Here is a 20,396-nt window from a genome sequence, read left to right as displayed (position 1 = left end):
CCTGATCTGCTGTGTTTTTCCAGCACCACACTTTTCGACTCTGATTGCTCACATCTACAGCCCTCACTTTCTCTCTGCCATTTGTTAGTGACAAGCTGTTATGTGATGATGATGTGGATGTTGCTGGTTAGGACAATATTTGCTGCTCATCTTCAGTTGCAGTTGATAAGGTGGTGGTAAGCCACCTTCATGAACCACTGAGATATCTCTAGTGCAGGGGCAACCAAAGTGCTGTTGTTATTGAAATTTTCAGGATTTTAACCCAATAACAATGAAGAAATAGCAAAATAGTTCCATAACAGATAATATGTCACTGAGAGGCACAAGTCACAGGGAAACTTGCAGGTGGCAATATTCCTATGTTTCTGTTGCCCTTGTCCATCTAGATACTCAGGAACACAGATTTGGCCAGTGTTGTTGAAGGAGCCTTTGAGAATTGATGCAGGGTATCTCCTACATACATGTTTGCCAGTGTATGATGGTGGAGGAAATAAACACTTAAGGCAAAAAAACCAAAAGAGCCATGGATGCTTGAAATCAGAAACAAAACCAAAACAGAAATTGCTGGAAAAATTCAGCAGGTCGGGCAGATTTTGTGACGAGAACTCAGAGCTAACATTTCAGGTCCAGTGACCTTTCTTCAAAACTCAAGCTTCAGAACTTCAACATTTAAGTTGTTGGATATGTTGCTAAACAACTGCTTTGGTCTGCATGGCATTAAGCACTTGGTAATGCCCTGAGTGTCAAGGAGTAATTGTTAGATTCTCTCCTGTTGGAGATGGCCATTGCCTGGCACTTGTGTGGTGTGAGTATTACTTGCCACTTATCAGTCCAAGCCAGAATCATATCCAGATTTTGCTGCATATTGACAAAGGCTGCTTCAGTATCTGAGAAATCACTAATGCTATTGATTATTTTGCACTCATCCAGGCAAGTTTACAGTACACCATGCTGACTTGGGCCTTGTGGATGGTAGACAGGCTTTGGATAGTCAGTAGCTGAGTTACACACATCAGTATTCCCAAACACTGACCTGATCTCATGGACAAGTATTTATATGGTGGATTCAGTTTAGTTTCTGGTCAATGGTAATCCTCAGAAGGTTAACAGTGCAAGGCTCAGCAATGGAAATGGCATTCAATGTCAAGATGAGATGTTGGAGATGGTCACTGCCTTGGTCTTGTAATAATAAAGCATGGATGTTGCTTATCACTTGTCAGCTTATACCTGTACATTGTACAGGTCACGATGTAGATTACCATGATCTGCTGTGGTATTTGAGGGGTTGCTATACTTGGCATGCTTCCAACCAATGGCGAGCTTTCCTCTTGATTCCCATTGACTTCAATATTGCCGAAGCTCCTTGATGCCATGCTAATCTAAATGCTGCCTTAAAATCAAGGATAGTCAATCTTATTCCCATATATGAGATAGAATTATTGTCTAGGAAATTAAGTCAATCTTTAAATTAATACTTAAATTTGATATCACATTTCTGATAACTCACAAATATATATTTCTGTGTTTATTTTTCATGTGCCACCAATATCACCTTTCAATCCACAGACTAATATATAAAATTTCAAGGCAAATTAAATAGGGTCTTGCGGCACAGTGGTGGAGTCCTAGCCTCCAGACCAGAAAATCCACATTCCACCTGCCTAAGGTGTGTCATATCTGTTATTAAAACAAATGCAAGGTCAATTAGTCCACCTGCACTTTGGTGCCTAGTTCATTGAGACACTGAGTGGAAATCAGACTTGATGAATTGTCTATATGCACCTCTTTATAGTCTGGGTTAAAACAATCTTGGACGTTTGTAGCATCTTGTCTTTTGTGCAAACAACCATAAAGATGGGAAAACAACAAACAAACAAGCTGCTTTTTACAAATCAATTTGGTAATATTAACCTCTTTTAACTACAGGTGTGTGGGAGGAACCCACGCAGACACAGGGGGAATGTGCAAACCCCACACAGACAGTAACTGAGGCTGGAATCGAACCCGGATCCCTGGTGCTGTGAGCAACAAATGAACCACCTTACCGACCCACAACGCATACTTGGATGGAAATCTCGATGTGCACTAAATATTTTGCGTTCAAGTGGCGTTAAAATCAATAAGAGGAGGGATTGCAGTACAACAAGAAAGTGGGGTGGGGAGGAGAGAAGATGAGTGAACGGCTTTTATTATTTTGCGTTCCAGGTGTTTATAATTGTTATTAATATTTAAATAAAACATCCCTGTCATGTATGTTGACTTCAGCTTCAAAGCGTGTGTGAGCTAAAATGAAAAGCTGGAGGCTGTTCCGAGAGACCGAGTTGAGATTGTCCAATAAACGCATTGCTCTTCAGGATAGAAACATGAGCTTACTGGGAACAGAAGGCTAAAAATAGTTACTGAGGCGAGAGTGACACATCTGACCTCCTGTATGACATTATTACATACATGTGAACAAAACCAGAAAATCCCCAGATTTAGCCTTTGTTGTGTTGATGAATGAATGGAATTCCAGAACAAAAAGGCAGTTCAGGGGAAGTGACAACGCTTGACGCGTTCATGTGAAATTACCCTAACAATACAGAGAGTGACAGCCCTCAGCCCGCACAGCAATACCACTGGGGCAATCCTGGGCTTGACCTGCACGCAGATTTCAGGCTGCTTTAGAACTTCAGGAATGGTGTTGCGCCTGGACAGTAACATCTGCCTTTAACAGGACCAGCGTCAAACAGCGGTCTGGGATGTTCAGATCACAAGAGTAAGTCGGTTTCGTAAGCCATATATTCCTTGATTGGCAAACGCGACCAAGCGTGTTATCAGGCGGAACTAAATCTGGAGCTGTTTTCAAACCAGTAATCCTCATGGCAGTTGTCTGTGAATGAATAGCGCCTGGACCGTTCGGTTCATTAACTTGTTGTGACGAAGTGTCGTTCTTGAGCTTTCACTTAAATTGATGCATTCGGACTGTTAACGATTATGAATCTTATTTAATTTTGAAACGTCGAGAAACCGCTTAATGCCATATCAGGTTACAGCTGTAACCGGAGTTTTGAATTGGCAGGAGTTGTACCGCGATCAGCAATATTTAATCATAAAAATGCTCATCGATATTTAGTATTGAGCATATTAAACTGAAACGCCAGCAGTCCAGAAATGCATCTTTTACGTTTGAGTTTCACACTATTCCAAATGCATAAATTTTATTTGAATGGAGTTGAACCGACCTACAAGTTTTGATAGACAGTGACATGCATGGCGACAAATTAGAAATCGCAGAAACCCGACAGTGTGGAAGCAGGCCATCCGACCCTCCGAAGGTCATCTCACCCACACCCACCCTCCCCTGTAACCCTGCATGTCCCAAGGCTAATCCACGCAGCCTGCATATCCCTTGACACTGTGAGCTGTTTCCCATGGCCAATCCACCTAACCTGTACATTTTTGGATTGTGGGAGGAAACCAGAAAACCCAGAGGGAATCTGTGCAGACACCTGGCGAATGTACAAACTGCACACAAGGCAGTTATGGGAAGCTAGAATCCAACTTGGGTCCTGTGGTGGGCCTGTGGAATTCATTGCCGGGGACGCTAAATGTCTTCAAGGCAGAGATTGATAAATTCTTGATGTCACAAGGAATTAAGGGCTACAGGGAGAATGCGGGTAAGTGGAGTTGAAATGCCCATCAGCCATGATTAAATGGCAGAGTGGACTCGATGGACCGAATGGCCTTACTTCCACTCCTATGTCTTATGGTCTTATAGCAAGCCAGTCAGCCACTGTGCTGCCCCTAAAACATCTTTAGCCCTTAAACTTAGGAATGCACTTTGTGCATTATACTTAATTGAATATTATAATTTATCAATGATTTGGAGACTAGATTACTTACAGTGTGGAAACAGGCCCTTCGGCCCAACAAGTCCACACCGACCCCGCCGAAGCGTATACCACCCAGACCCATACTCCTACATTTACTCCTACATTTACCCCTTCACCTAACACTATGGGCAATTTAGCATGGCCAATTCACCTAACCTGCACATTTTTGGATTGTGGGAGGAAACCGGAGCACCTGGAGGAAACCCACGCAGACATGAGGAGAATGTGCAAACTCCACACAGAGAGTCGCCTGAGGCGGGAATTGAACCCGGGTATCTGGCGTTGTGAGGCAGCAGTGCTAACCACTGTGCCACCGTGCCACCCAAACATAGAGGGAGCCATATCAAAATTCCCAAGGAAACAAAAGGTATTTGAAGAACGATGGCAGGAAGACGGATAGGTAGGTGATTGAATAAATAACCACAGTACGATGTGGATTGTTGGGAATGACACACAGTAAATTTTAAAATCGATTCAAAGTATATTGATAGTTGGTCACGATCAGTTTGACATGCTTTGTACACATTTGAATTTGTGATAAACAATGTGAGAAGTTGTCTTTTGTTCTGAAAATTTGCACTTCTGAATCCAAAAGATCAAATAATATCATGTTATATTTCAATCAACAACAACATGCATAATGAAAATTAGGAAATAAAAGGCAGAGATATGTTATAAAGAATGGATCTCGAAGCCACTCTCAGTATTGGGAACCATAGTCCCATAGGACTTTCCTTTCAACTGAGTTCAGTCTGAGGATTACCATGTCTCAGGTGCTGGGGTCAAGGATGACAATGCAAGACATCTGTGTTCACCTCAGTAAGGATTGGACCAATGCTATTGGCAACATAATACATCACAGCCAGTCAACCAACTAAACTACTTTGGAATGGTAACATAATGGGATGTTATAGAGTTTGTAAATGCAGTAGTTCTCAGCTAGTGATGTTCAAATCTCATCACAGCACTTAGGAAATTTTAATGTGAGATAAAATGCTAGCTTCAGTAATGATACCCATGAATAAAATTTTGTGGCCCTGAAAGTGGCCACTTAAATGGATGGGGTGCTGGCGTTACCTGCACCCACCACCTTTTCACCTCCACTCAAATTAAGTGAGGGGCAAATAGGATGGTCAAAAGGACTTAAGTGGCCAATTAAGCACCATTTAATAGCCTCATTCTTCCCCCGTAGTGATTAACTCAGCTGCTGGCAGACATGCCTATAACCATATTGTATGCCCAGCAGGTGAATCTGAGCTGAAATACTGTCAGCTTGGGTGGGTACACCTTGATCAAAGGCAATCAATTCCTGATTGAGTGACTGGACATAGGACAGGGATGCAAGCACCCAGTCTTTGCTTTGGATCTTCTCACGCCATCTTCTTAGAAAGATCTTCATTTGCAACTCGCTTACCTTACATTTTGATCCTGGGTGTTTTTAGCAGACTTGGATTTCTCTGTGATGCTGCTGAGTGTAAGAGTCGCTGGCCTCATATTGGTTGGCAGTCTCCCTGGCAGTACAGTGACCTTTCGAGCCTAATTCCAGGCAACAGCCCACCGTTTGCCTCACCAATGTCTGACTGGTTTTTAGATGCAAAAGTCCATGCCTTAAGAAGTCAGCATGGATCAGCACCACCAGCTGATGAAGGCTCTACATCTTCCATAAGTTTCTGACCCCATGTCACTTCCAACATTTTATAAATGAACCAGATTTATTTTCCCTGTCTATCCTATCTGTGATACCTGAGCCACAGTTTTGTGAGTGACTTGACTGTTTTTTGGAATGGTCAAACAGGCCATTCAATAGTTAAACAGATAGCTCAGCTTCTCAGCAGCAGTTATTGATGGCAACACATACTAGCTTTGCCCCAAATCACTTGAACAATTGAAAAATGAAACTCCAGTGTATTTGGAATGGTAAAGCAACATAAATTGGTACCTAAATGTGACAATAAAACATATGCTTTTTTAATTAGCCAATTGCCAGCGAACAGATGCAGAAATTATCTGGATGTTCAACCAGCTCAGGAACTGAAGTATTCCTCAAAGCAAAGCCCAGACAACAGATATGTTACGAGTCATAAAGTATGTCTTTTTATAATTAGTATTCCTCAGTGAGAAAATGCATTCCTGGTCAGTTCTTATTCCCTGAAGACTTACTAGGTAATGGCACCTCATTATTTAACACGCAGTCACCACAAAACTTTCTAGGCCAATTAATGTCAAACTCTCTATCAGCTTTCCTTTCTATAGCTATCAGCATACAGCTTCCTGACTCTGTCTGTGTGCTGAGTCAGGCTTCTCCCTGAAGAGAAAATGTTCAGAAAGTGGTGCAAATGCTCAGCAAGCCAGCCCAGCATTCAAATAAAATAGAGTTCAATCCAAGTATTAGTTTCAACCATTAGCCCACTGTTATGGGCTTTTTCTTAAGATGGAGAATGATCCACAAAATGTTTGATATTCCAGACTTGCAAGAGTTTTTTTTTGTTATTTAGCTAGATTTGGAATGTCTGTCCAAAATGATTTTATAGCAGCTCACAGGAAATTATTATACATGTGAAAATTCTGATCAGTTGTGCAGAGTACTTTTAAAAGCATTTTTTTTAATAACAGCTTTAATGCATGTTTTCTGTTTCAGATGGCTTCTAATGACCACTTTAGTGTGGAATACTCTGGGGATCCCCAACCTGGGGACTTAATTGAAATATTTAGACCTGCGTATCAGCATTGGGCTCTTTATCTGGGAGATGGCTATGTTATAAATGTAGCACCTTTAGGTAAGATAAATGCACCAGAAAAAATTAGTACCGTACAACCTTTGTTTTTGTTCTCAAAGTACCTTTAGCTGAAAATGGCATTTAAGTGCTATATTGTCTGGATCCTTACATTTTCTGTGATCTGAATAAAGACACACAATTTAAACAGTAACATCAGTTTCCACTCCAACCATCCTTATGCTATAACCCCCATTTAACCCTTTGTTCAGTTCTTGCCTGAGTCAACTCTAAACTGTGAGGCCAGTTACCTCAATAAATTTGAGCTCATTGCGGGACCAAAGACTTCAATAACACTGAGACATACCACACATATTTTCCTATCTCAACTTAATTGTTGTTCCTTGATTTCAGAATCGCATGTACTCAGCCACAAACTTCTGCTGTGGGTCTTCATGAGACTGAACAGGCCAATTTTAAACCCACAGATCTTTGAGCACGTGGTGCAGGGTGTCCCATGAGGTGTAGGATCTGTTCTCAGATTTACTTTTTTTCCTTCTTACTCTGTTGCTGCTCTGCCTCCTTGTTACATTGCTGTGACTCAAAGCATGATGCAGCTCGAAAAACTAATTGATGCTATTTTGAACTATTGGTAGCAAGCTCCTGGCAGTCATTAATGTCAATTTGTTTTTTTACCTCAAGAAAAGCTTCAGAATGTGTATGTAACATTATCTCTGACCCCTTGCTCCCAAGACACTGGACATTTGAAAGTTGTAGAAATAGGACCTTGTTGTGTGAGATTTTTTTTGCCATCTGAACACAGCATCCAATTCATTGTAATCGATGTTGGAGGAGGTTTGCATGAATGAATGTGGAGTTGGATCCAAAAAGGATGCTAGTGTTTGTTTGTTGGTCCCCAGTTTGATAATGGTGGATGCAGTGGAGACATTGCTGACAGGATTCCTCTATGCTCTTATGTGTTTCTGGTCCTCACATTTCAGGTCGAACAGCTGTAAAGGAATATGGTGATGCCAATTGCTCTGTACACCAGGACTTTTGTTGACATGAGGATGTTTTTGTTGTCAAGCATGTACTGCCTTAGTTTACAGAAGGCTGGTGCAGCTGATCTGGTGTTGACCCCTTTCTTCAATGGTGATTTTAATGAGAGAGGTGACTAACAAGGTATAGAAATGTTGAAGATACTTCAGAGTCCCTCCAATGTATTTGTGAAGTGAAATATTTAGACCATGTGTTGGTTTTGGCAACATTCAAGGACAGGCCAAATTTCTTGTATGCAGAATTGAAGAGCCTGGCAGTGATTTGAAAACCTGGTGCAAATGTAATGAGAAATGACACGACAGCTCAGTTTTGGCATGGAGTTGACTGAGGTTAAAGAATAAACAAATCAATAGAAGAATAGGTGAAGGAAGTCTACTTTTTTTTACTTTTTTCCAAGTTGCATCGATTTGTTTTGGAGGTTTTATTACTGCAAGGCCTCATGTGTTCTCTCACTGTATTTTGCCAAACTCGCACATCAATTACCCATCAACCCCACCCTTCCCTCCCAAACTGTCTCTCACATCCGATTTCTACACCATTTTACCAGAGGCTATTCCCAGAACAATGCATCACTCAGTGGATATCCACCCACAGACCAGCAGCCCTTGCACCCATGTCATCTTTGAAAGGCTGCTGTGCCAAGTGTTGACAATCTCACATTACCACTCACCAGTAATGTCACGGCACTGCAGCTAAACTGCCCATAACACCTCATTCTCCATCTTAATAGCTGTTGAATCATGCTACACAAGTTACCTGTCCTTAGTTATATCTTGTCTGAACACTCCCTCTATGTCAGTGCGGCCCTCTCCCCACTGTAGACTTGCACTGTGGCATTGTTTAGTAAGGGAACATGATGTAGATGCAAGCAGTTGGACAAATAGAAATACAAACATGAGTTTTATTTACAGAAAGGAAAAGACAATAGAAATGAACAAAGGTTGCACTCGATAGTTGTACTTCTTGAGATGGAATTGATAGGTAATGGAAAACCTCAGGGTCTCCTGGGCATCCCATACCCCTTCCGGCAGTGACCTCTCCCTGAGCAGGGAGCTCCTCATCGTCCTGACAGACCTGCTACTGCTCCAGGTCTTGCTGTCAGCTCTGGTCTTCCGGCATCCACCTTCACCTTCTTAGGTAGGCAGCAACATGCTACCAGTAGCAGGGCTCATCATTCTTGCTGGAAAAGACCTAATTTTGGAGCAGAAGAAAAAAAGGCTTTCTTAGCTTTTGGACGTGATGTGGGTGCCATGCTGACTGAGTGATACCACATGTCAGTGAAAAGGGACTATAACCCAACCTCACCCTTTCAACCTGACACCCACATCAAACCCTGAAGCTCACACTGCAGTCTGCACAGACAATCATTATACTTACATGAGGTCACTTTGGTGGAGACCCAATATTTGAGCTTCATACACAACTGTGCCCAAAGGGACCAACAGCTTCCCTTGACTGGAGTGAGAACTATCAACCACCAATTTCTGATATGGCTGGTTGATTAAATGAACACACACTTGCCACACAGGCAGCTGGCACGTGCTGTAGTCTCTGCGTGTCCTTCATCAAAATGCTTCCTCACCTCAACAAACCCCACTCAAACCCCTCAAAGGACTGTTCAGCACTGACAAGTAATCTGTATATCTGTGCTAAACAGCCCTTTAAACATTAGTGGTTAAAGCGTTTGACTCTGCCTGAAATGTCAATGTGCCAACTGGCAACGCAAGACAAGACATGAAAAGGCAGGCCAAAACTTGGCCTGGATTATGCGCGAATTCAGGCCAGCACAAAACTGAATGAGCACAAAGAGAATAAGCAAGCAGTCCTGAGATGTGGCCTGGTCCAGTTCTTGAGCTGGATGCCTGTTCACACATGTAAATGTAACCCTGCTGCAACCCATCTCAATGCTAGTTGTAAGTGTGCTCTGCACTGAACATCTCTGCCTTGTGTGTGGCCTGTCTATACATCAGAGGTGCCAATATGATCATGATGGGTTGGCAGACGCCAATTTCTGTAGATCAAGGTCAACGCATCTGGTACCCATGGACCGTGCCCTGAAATGTTGCTGCCTAGTGTCCAACACAGAGCTCATTTGGAGCAAACAGTGAGCTGAATTATTCAGGTACCTGCTCTGCTTTCCATGTTGAATTTTCTCAACAGCCAGCTTGTTTGACAAATTTTGATAAAGATTAATGAGGAGAATCGTGACGTTAACCAAGTGTTTATCAAGTGCTAATCCCGGTCAGTGTGCATCTCGCCACTGCCTAGCGAGAATTTCATAACTATGCTTGTGAAAAGCATCAAGGTGGAGTAAAAAGATCTCACATTGGGGTGGGTCTTACTGCACATATCGCTCGATTGTGCCATACACCTCCCCCAAGCCCCTGCCGCTCAGACCCGTGTAAGATTCCATCCTTTGAATCTCTGCAGCTGATTGTTATAAAACATCACAAAAAGACAACAAAGAGTTCAAGGCAGTTTAAACAATCGTAGTTATTTGTATGGACCAAACACAGATACCAAATTCCAAAGCAGATATTTTGAACAGATCAATAACTGTATTGACATTGGAAAAGTTTACATTGTTACAGTAAGTTATATTTTAGCATTTTTATTTAACAAATATACTGTAATGTTTAAAATATGTTAAAATAAGAAGATTAATGGGGACCTTAGAAGCCTGCAGTCTTCTTCCTGAACTAAAGCAATCTTACTCTCTTACTAAGTCTCTCTTTTCATTCAACAGAGGAGGGACCAGCTGCGTCATTCACTAGTGCAAAGTCAGTTTTCAGCAGGAAAGCAATGGCAAAAATGCAACTACTTAAAGATGTTGTTGGGCAAGACACTTTCAAAATAAACAACAAATATGATGACAAACACACACCTTTACCAGTTGATGAAATTGTTAAACGAGCAGAATTTCTGATTGGTCAGGAAGTGTCGTATGATTTGCTTGGAAATAACTGTGAACATTTTGTCACATTACTTCGTTACGGTGAGGGTGTATCTGATCAGGTACGAAAGTTGTTTGAAAAGCCTATTGCATGTATGATTATTTTGTACAATGCCAATATAATATACTCACTTCAGCTAAGAAGACAGATGTAAGGTGCAGAACTCAGACTGATGTAAGAATCATTGCTAATGCCAGTTTCCTTTGGGTTCTTTACTCCACACCTTCAGATTTGTGCAAACACAAAGGAACAGCCGAAATTAACTTTGCCAAAAAATTGCTATTCCTGAATGGGTATCACATTGAAAACTGTACATGAACAAAATGCTCATTAATTCACAAAGAAATTTTGATAAAATGATGTCTGTCAATTTCTAAATAGCTCCAAAGTTGGTTTTGAGAAGATTTGTAGCTCAAGTTTTGGATGTAGGTTTATTCACTGAGCTGCAAGGTTCATTTCTAGACATTTCGTTACCCTACTAGGTAACATCTTCAGTGGGCCTCAGGCGAAGCAATGCTGAAAATTCCTGCTTTCTACTTATATGTTTGGGTTTCTTTGGGTTGGTGACGTCATTTCCTGTGGTGATGTTATTTCCTGTGGTGAAGTCAATTCCTGTTTCTTTTCTCAGGGAGTGGTAGATGGAGTCTAACTCGATGTGTTTGTTGGTAGAGTTCCGGTTGGAATGCCATGCTTCTCAGAATTCTCGTGCGTGTCTTTGTTTGGCTTGTCCTAGGATGAACGTGTTGTCCCAGTCAAAGTGGTGTCCTTCCTCATCCGTATGTGACAATACTAGTGAGAGAGGGGCATGTCTTTTTATGGCTAGTTGGTGTTCATGTATCCTGGTGGTTTGTTTTCGTTCATGGTAGTCCACAAACCCACCAACACACTAAAACAGCAGCTAATGAACTTGAAAGACCCTTTGCAGACAACAAGTAAAACTAATGTCATTTACAAAATACCATGCAAGGACTGTTACAAACACTACATTGGACAAACAGGCAGAAAACTAGCCACCAGGATACATGAACACCAACCACTCACAAAACGACATGACCCTCTCTCACTGGTATCCTCACATACAATAAGGAAGGACACCACTTCGACTGGGACAAACATCCATCTTAGGACAAGCCAAACAGAGACATGCACGAGAATTCCTCGAAGGATGGCATTCCAACCAGAACTCTATCAATAAACACATCGAGTTAGACCCCCATCTACCACCCCCTGAGAAAAGGAACGGGAAGTGACATCACCACAGGAAATGACATCACCAACCCAAAGAAATCCAAATATATAAATAGAAAGCAGGAATTTTCAGCATTGCTTCGCATGAGGCCCACTGTTACCTAGTAGGGTAACAAAAGTTCTAGAAGTGAACTTTGCAGCTCAGTGAGCTCTGAAGTAGATGCCTCTCTCATAAAATGTTTTTGAACCACTATATAATGAAATGATTCTTTAATGTTTATTTTTTAGCATGTTATTGAATTAATGGATTCCCACAATAGCTGACCAGTTCTATTAATGTATTGTTAAATACATTTTTGTTTCCTCAGGCAAACAGAGCTAGAAGTGCCATTTCCTTTGTAACAGCTGCCGCTGGTGCCTTCTCACTGGTTGGACGAATTCAAAGTAGATCAAGGCACAGAAATTATTGAAAGTTGGAAAAGAATTAAGGGAAAGTAATTAAATATGAAAATTGAGACAAATCTAAAATAATTGAGCAAAAATATTACTTCACGTCTTTTGTTGCCATCTTTTCATAAGTTTTAAACCTTTATATTCAACCATCTTTAGCCAAATTGTTGATTTATTTTTTCGAGAAAAATATGGTAATTTTAAGTTTATCAAATCTTCTGTTATATAAAATTAACATGTTAATCCTAAAAATTTAATTGTATAAATTTTAATCAATATTTCCACACATTAATAAATGTTACTGCTGGATTCCATATTTTTGTATATTTAATAAGGTAGTGCACTGAAAACCTAATTTTGTTAGCTGATACGCAACATCAAGTTGTCAAATGTTTGTTTATAAGTAGAGCTATATGAAAAGGTGCCTCGTGTGTTACTATTTCATCCATGCTTCAAAATGCAAATATAGAAGTGAGATAGACAGACTTAAGCAAAAGGATAAAAAATGAGAAGGAAACTCATTGATTCAGTTCCAGAGAGAAAAAAAAAGAACAAAGGCCAGTAAAACGCAAAATAAAATTGAAGCATAGTTGTGGCACTTATCAAGTCTTGTGGTTCACTTTATGGCTAAGTGACACCATTACAATTCATATAATGTGAATAATCCGATGTAAACTGAAATGCAGGATAAAACAACGTGTCTCCCCTGTGGAGGGCTCTCTACGCGGGAGTCCTCCCCCTTTCTCTTGGGGATCTGGGGTGGAGGGTGCTGCATGCAACGGTCCCCTGCAACCGCAGATTGCGGTTGTTCACAGACTCCCAGCCCAACTGTTGGTTCTGTGGTGCTGTGGAGTCTGTGGACCATGTATATATTGGGTGTGTGGGCATGCACTCCCTTTCTGATTTTCTTAAAAACCTCCTCCTCTGATTTTGGTCGCACTTCAGTCCCACGCTCCTGATCTTTGGGCACCCGGTACGGAGGAGGGAGGGCAGGTCTGAAGACCTCCTCATGGGTCTGCTCCTGGGCCTGACCAAACTGGCCGGAGACAGGTCTAGGCAGTGGGCCATGGAGGGGGTCGTTAGGGCCGACTGCCTGCCCCTCTTCCGCGGTTACGTTAGAGCCCGGGTGTCCTTGGAGAAGGAGCACGCGGTGTCCACCAACACCCTGGAGTTGTTCAGGGAGAGGTGGGCGCCACAGGGAGTAGAGTGCATTATTCCCCTTCCAACCCTATTTTGATTTAGTCCCTGCCCTCCCCTTCACTGTTTGATCACACAGCATTGCCCTTTGATGTGAAGGGCACTGCTTGTCACAGGCCAGTCGGGCGTTTCCTTTCTTCTTGGTGGTGGAAATTGAATAAAGATTTGTGCACCTTGTGTCTTTCACTGTGTCCCACACCTGCACACACACACCATGGGTGCTGAGGAAAAAATAAGCAGTACCGCAGTTAGGCGGGAGTGTGGGGGTTCAAAAAAATAAACAGGAGATTCAGGGGTTCTGTTCACTCTGAAAGCTGGCTAAAAATGTAAAACAACGCATCATACAGGGATTGAAAGGAAAGGAGTGATATGATAAATTGGGAACTTTGAAGGAGTGGCAGCGCAGTCAGGATTGATGGAGCTGAGGAGAGAGTGAAATCTGGAATTGAGAGAAGGTAGAGAAAGTTATAAAAAGACGAAAAAAGACTATTGAAGAGGAATACAAATAAAGAAGATGTAGAGAGACAGATTAAGAGGTTCTCCCTTTGAAAGGAAAAAAGACCATGAATTTCTTTGTATGTGCTCTCACTCCATTACAAAATTGTGTGTCTAATTAGGAAAAGGGGACTACTTCTGATGAAACTACTAAAAACAAGAAAGGACAAATATTAAGAATAATGTTTGGGGATAATAATTTCTTTGAGACATTTGAGTCTGAAATGCCAGCTCATCTCTTGTGGCTGTAATTTAACCTATTGTAGAAAATTATACTAGGACAATACTGCGCTGAAATGTTCTACGTTGTATGAACATATATTTACAAAGGTGAAAGGATATTTACAATAAAGTAGCGCTCATGCCACCTTGTGGCCAATTGCTTCATGTACAGGTATGAATGTACTGAAGTACTTGATTCACAATTGCTTTTTGCTGACATTACCTTCCAAATGTAAGGGTTCAGAGATGACTTGGCAAAGGGAGTCCAAACTAAACCATGGAGTCTAAGAGGGCAGCCCCTTGAGACCTAATGCATATTAGCCAAATGGGATTTTACTAAAGGAGTCTTGAGAGCAGATGGATGTTATAGCAGCACTATACGGCTGTTGATGTGGTCAGTGACTGGCTTGCTCAGTCACCAATGGGGAGATCATATAGCATAAAATCATATAACTTGCAGAAACTGCTGATGAAGTTGTTTGTGACATATCAGAGTTAAGTGCAGAAAAACGCAACAGTTTTTGCATATCACAAACATGTTTAGAGGCAGATGCAGCGTGAGTATTGATTTTCAAAAGTACCAGATGAGGTCAAGATGCAGCAGAAGCTTTCTTGGAATGGAAGAAAATACGACATCCCATTACCACCAATATGGTCAGTCTGAAAATGGACGGATCATGGAAAAAAGTGGACTCAACCTGTGAGCCCACCTTCTGGGCAATAAGAGGTACTGAATACATTATCTTAACCACCCACCATACCTTGACCAAGATATGATTAGAGAGAAGGTAAAGGATAATCCAATTATAAATGGCATTGATTTAAAATTGAAACCATTAGCACAGCCAATGTTGGCAAGGAATGTAGCCTATGAGACATTTACCCTGAAGAGGGTATGCATGCCAGTACACACCCGAAGGAAGGAAGATGTATGTGGATGGGTGCAGCTCTGTGGTAGAAGGAGAAAGAAGACTGCTTGTGGGATCTACAACCCTGCTGAGGTACGTAGGGTTGGCTTCAATAATGCCCTCTAGCCCAGCAGTACTCAGCAGGCCAAACTGGAAGCAGTAACATATTTGGTCACCTATCTTCAAGAGTTCCAATGCTGTTCACAAGTTGTTCAAATTGATTGTTCACCTGGAACTTCTGTGCAGGGTACCTGACAAGTTGGGCCAGGAAAGGCTTTACCTCAGTAGAAGGAAAGTCTTTGGTCTTCACACCCATGGTGAAAGCTATATTGGAGGTAGAGACTAAGCCACAATATTTCATCCACAGGTGAAGGCATGTTCTAAGAAGGATGTCAGGTGGGAAAACAAGAAGGCTATTGAGTTGGCAAAAGAAGGGGGTAGAAAGCTAACTGCTGGGATCTTTACAAGTCAGGAATGGTGACAGCTGTATTAGTCAGAACAGAAACAGTGTCTGTACCACTACCATGGATCTAAAGGAAGTAAAATACAAAGACTTAATCATTGGGGCAGCACAGTGGCTCAGCAGGTAGCACTGCTGCCTCACAGTGCTAGGGATCCAGGTTTGATTCCAGTCTCGGGTGACTGTCTGTGTGGAGTTTGCACATTCTCTCCATGTCTGCATGGGTTTCCTCTGGGTGGTCTGGTTTCGTCCCACAATCCAAAGATGTGCAGGTTTGGTGAATTGGCCCTCATGTTCAGGGATGTGTAGGCTTGGTGCATTTTGACAAAGTATCTAATGACCAAAGCAAGGGTTCATCTTTTGCCTGGAGCTGAACAGCTGTTGGGTCTCCAGCGGTCCTCTGGGTGCCAGAGACTTCGTGTACATTTTGTCCTTGATCAGATGCAGAGTCATGTCAGGTAGGTACTGTCCAGATTGTGCTCGTGAGTCTAATGTAGAAAGTATACCCACCGAGGTGAAAGTGTCTGTGCAGGAAGAGGGTTCAAGTAAAAATTGTGCTGATACATCCTTTGAGGGGTCTATTGACTTCCTCTTCAGAGTTAGAGATAGAGAAGGAGTTGCCGGCCTATGGTGATAGCCAGAGGTTTGCTGGAGGTTGCTAAGGCCTGCATGAAACAAGAGAGGAAATTTGTTGTCCAAGAATAACTCTGTGGGTCTTATGGTCCAAAGGCTTAAGCAGATTAAGAATCAGTTCGCAGTGGTAGCATTTGGAGAGCAGTGCAGCACAGCACCATTGCAGTTAATTTCCTTACAAATTCTAGAGGAGGACTCAAGTGTGTAGGTCAATTTTGTGTCTATTCAAACAATCTCACTCTTAGCCTGGCTAAATAGAATTCTGTCTCATATGCTGTCTCACATCTGTCTAATCTTGTTCTGACATCTCACTGTTCATGCTATCTCCCACACCTAGCCCAATACATACAAAAAAAAACTTAAAACCTTTATGTACACATTGCTTACATTTCATTCTTGTATAATAAACAGCAATCTTCCATTCTAGATCTTTCTCTTATCCTGTCTATAGGAATCTGTTTTTACTCTATTTGATCTCAAGGTTGACACAAATCTTAGAGGGTACAAAGTTCCTCAGCAGTCATTTCTGCAAACATGGACCCTTTGGGTTTTAAAAGTTAATGCCTGATTAAATGTGCCTTACACTATGTAGCTTGTAAAGTTTTACCTTAGTCCTTTTATAGAGTCTTAGACTCATAGAGTCAAACAGCACAGAAACAAATCACTGACCAGACATCCCAATCTGACCTAATCCTATTTGCCAGCATTTGGCCCATATCACTCAATACCCTTTGTATTCATATACCCATCTAGATACCTTTTAAATGTTGTAATTGTACCAGTCTTCACCACTTCCTCCAGCAGCTCATTCCACTTGCATGCCATCCTTAGTGTGAAAAAGTTAATCCTCGGGTCATAGAGTCATAGAGATGTACAGCATGGAAACAGACCCTTCGGTCCAACCCATCCATGCCGACCAGATATCCCAACCCAATCTAGTCCCACCTGCCAGCACATGGCCCATATTCCTCCAAACCCTTCCTATTTATTTACCCATCCAAATGCCTCTTAAATGTTGCAATTGTACCAGCCTCCACCACATCCTCTGGTAGCTCATTTCATATTCATAGCACCCTCTGCATGAAAATGTTGTCCCTTAGGTCTCTTTTATATCATTCCCCTCTCACCCTAAACCTATGCCCCCTAGTTCTGGACTCCCCGACCCCAAGGAATAGACTTTACCTATTTACCCTATCCATGCCTCTCATAATTTTGTAAACCTCTATAAGGTCACCCCTCAGCCTCTGACATCCCAGGGAAAACAGCCCCAGCTTGTTCAGCCTCTTCTTGTAACTCAGATCCTCCAACCCTGGCAACATCCTTGTATATCTTTTCTGAACCCTTTCAAGTTTCACAACATCTTTCCGATAGGAAGGAGACCAGAATTGCATGCAATATTCCAACAGTGGCCTAACCAAGTCCTGTACAGCCCAACATGACCTCCCAACTCCTGTACTCAATACTCTGAACAATAAAGGAAAGCAGACCAAACGCCTTCTTCATTATCCTATCTACCGGCGACTCCACTTTCAAGGAGCTGTGAACCTGCACTCCAAGGTCTCTTTGTTCAGCAACAGTCCCGAGAACCTTACCATTAAATGTATAAGTCCTGCTAAGATTTGCTTTCCCAAAATGGAGCACCTTGCATTTATCTGAATTAAACTCCATCTGCCACTTCTCAGCCCATTGACCCATCTGGTCCAGATCCTGTAGTAATCTGAGGTAACTCTCTTCACTGTCCACTACACCTCCAATTTTGGTATCATCTGCAAACTTACTAACTATACCTCTTATGCTCACATCCAAATCATTTATGTAAATTATAAAAAGCATAGGGCCCAGCATCGATCTTTGTGGCACTCCACTGGTCACAGGCATCCAGTCTGAAAACAACCTTCCACCACCACCCTCAATCTTCTACCTTTGAGCCAGTTCAGTATCCAAATGGCTAGTTCTCCCTGTATTCCATGAGATCTAACCTTGCTAATCAGTTTCCCATGGGGAACCTTGTTGAACGCCTTACTGAAGTCCACATAGGTCACATCTACTGCTCTGCCCTCATCTATCTTCTTTGTTACTTCTTCAAAAAACTCAATCAAGTTTGTGAGACATGATTTCCCATGCACAAAGCCATGTTGACTATCCCGAATCAGTCCTTGCCTTTCCAAATACATGCACATCCTGTCCCCCAGGATTCCCTCCAACAACTTGCCCACCACCGAGGCCAGGCTCACTGGTCGATAGTTCCCTGGCTTGTCTTTACCACCTTTCTTAAATAGTGGCACCATGTTTGCCAACCTCCAGTCTTCCGGCACCTCACCTGTGACTATCGATGATACAAATATCTCAGCAAGATGCCCAGCGACCACTTCTCTAGCTTCCCACAGAGCTTTCGGGTACACCTGATCAGGTCCTGGGGATTTATCCACCTTTAACCATTTCAAGACACGTCCTTTTTAAATCTTGCCCCTCTCATCTTAATTCCATTGCTTTAGTATTGGACTCCCCTAAACTGGGGAAATGATCTTGGCTATTCATCCTATCTATCTGACACTCCAGGGAAAAATGCCCCAGCCTATTCAGCCTCTCACTATAATTCAGACCCTTCAGTCCCAGCAACAAACTTGTAAATCTTTCTGTACCATCTCAAATTTAATAACATCTTTCCGATAGAAGAACAATGATAATTGTATGTAGTATTCTAAACATGGCCTCACCAATGGCCTGTACAGCCACAACACAATGTCCCAACTCCTATACTCAATGTTCTGACCAATAAAGGAAATTGTACCAAACACCTTCTGAACCACTCTGCCTACCTAAGACTCCACTTTCAAGGAAATATGCACGTACATTCCTAGCTCTCTTTGTTTGACAACACTCCCCAGGACTCCATTATTAACTGTATAAGTCATGTCATGATTTGCCTTACCAAAATGCAACACCTCACATTTATCTAAATCAAACTGCATCTGCTACTCCTCAGTCCATTGGCGCAACTGATCAAGGTCCCATTGTACTCTGAGATAATTATCTTCACTGTCTACTATACCACCTATTTTGGTGTGGCCCCTTTGTTAAAAAAAAATTAGTTCATTACCACGATAGCACAATGACGCTTCATGGGTTGGTTGACTTATGAGGTCTTCACATGAGCTCTTCTCTGACCAAACTCAAAATGTTGTCCTCATAAGAAATGAGGAACCTGATGTCTACCCCACCCCCTGCCAACCTTGAATTTGTCAGCCAGACTGTAATTATATCCTGCAATGAGACTAAAGTAGGAATTGAATGTGATTGAAATTGATAGATGATCAGTTAATGATAATGCATGAGCAGGAGGTCTGATGAGGGGTCCCCAGTGAGTGAGTAGGATGTGCAGGAAGGGTTAGAAGTTCGGGAGGATGAGGTGGTGACAGCCTTCAATGCACATGATGCAGAAAACAGTGAGAGTTGTAGTGTATGAGCCTTTGTGAAAGTAGTTTGCAGTGACAGAGGTAGCCCTTTGAGTATGAGAAAGCACAGAGAGAAGATGATGATACTTCTTCTTGTGGAGCGCAGAAAATCATTGTCATTATTCTTGCTCTGCTGGGAGTCAGAAAAACTGAAGGGTTTGAAGATAGATAAATCACCTGGACCAGATGGACTCCACCCCAGAGTTCTAAGGGAGATAGTTGAAAAAATAAGGAGGCATTAGTGGTGATCCTTCAGGAATTGTTAGAATCAGGAAGGGTCCCAGATGACTGCAAAATTGCTAACGAGACATGCCTATTTAAAAAAGGAGTAAGGCAAAAGATAGAAAATTATAGAAAATTAGTATAACCTCAGTTGTGGGTGGAATCCATTGTGAAGGATGAGATTTCTGAATACTTGGAAGTGTCTGGTAAAATAGAGCAAAGTCAGCATGGCTTCATCAAGGGTAGGCCATGCCTGACAAATCTTCTCGAATTCTTTGAGTGAGCAGATTAGACCAAGGAGAGCTAATGGATGTTAACTACCTGGCTTTTGACAAGTAAAAAGTGAGGTCTGCAGATGCTGGAGATCAGAGCTGAAAATGTGTTGCTGGTTAAAGCACAGCAGGTTAGGCAGCATCCAAGGAACAGGAAATTCGACATTTCGGGCCAGATTCCTGATGAAGGGCTCTGGCCCGAAACGTCGAATTTCCTGTTCCTTGGATGCTGCCTAACCTGCTGTGCTTTAACCAGCAACACATTTTCGGCTTTTGACAAGTGCCATGCAGG

At 42.1% G+C, this 20,396-nt stretch overlaps 1 protein-coding gene across 2 annotated transcripts; it reads left to right on the top strand.

The window, feature by feature from the left end:
* Positions 1-2,438: 2,438 nt before the first annotated feature.
* Positions 2,439-12,444, top strand: plaat1 (phospholipase A and acyltransferase 1). Of its 2 annotated transcripts, none has more exons than XM_060834129.1 (4): positions 2,439-2,758; positions 6,514-6,652; positions 10,395-10,663; positions 12,159-12,441. In XM_060834129.1, the coding sequence occupies exons 2-4, from the start codon at positions 6,514-6,516 to the stop codon at positions 12,258-12,260; spliced, it is 510 nt and encodes a 169-aa protein (XP_060690112.1). In that variant the 5' UTR covers positions 2,439-2,758; the 3' UTR covers positions 12,261-12,441. The 2 variants fall into 2 exon arrangements, with proteins under 2 accessions (XP_060690112.1, XP_060690111.1); XM_060834128.1 differs by lacking the exon at positions 2,439-2,758 and adding an exon at positions 3,477-3,659 and having other exon boundaries at positions 12,159-12,444.
* Positions 12,445-20,396: the final 7,952 nt, after the last annotated feature.

This window comes from Hemiscyllium ocellatum, chromosome 13, assembly GCF_020745735.1.
Source record: "Hemiscyllium ocellatum isolate sHemOce1 chromosome 13, sHemOce1.pat.X.cur, whole genome shotgun sequence".
Classification (NCBI taxonomy): domain Eukaryota; kingdom Metazoa; phylum Chordata; class Chondrichthyes; order Orectolobiformes; family Hemiscylliidae; genus Hemiscyllium; species Hemiscyllium ocellatum.
The sequence above is the reverse complement of the archived record's forward strand: the minus strand, read 5'-3'. Positions and strand labels throughout refer to the sequence as shown.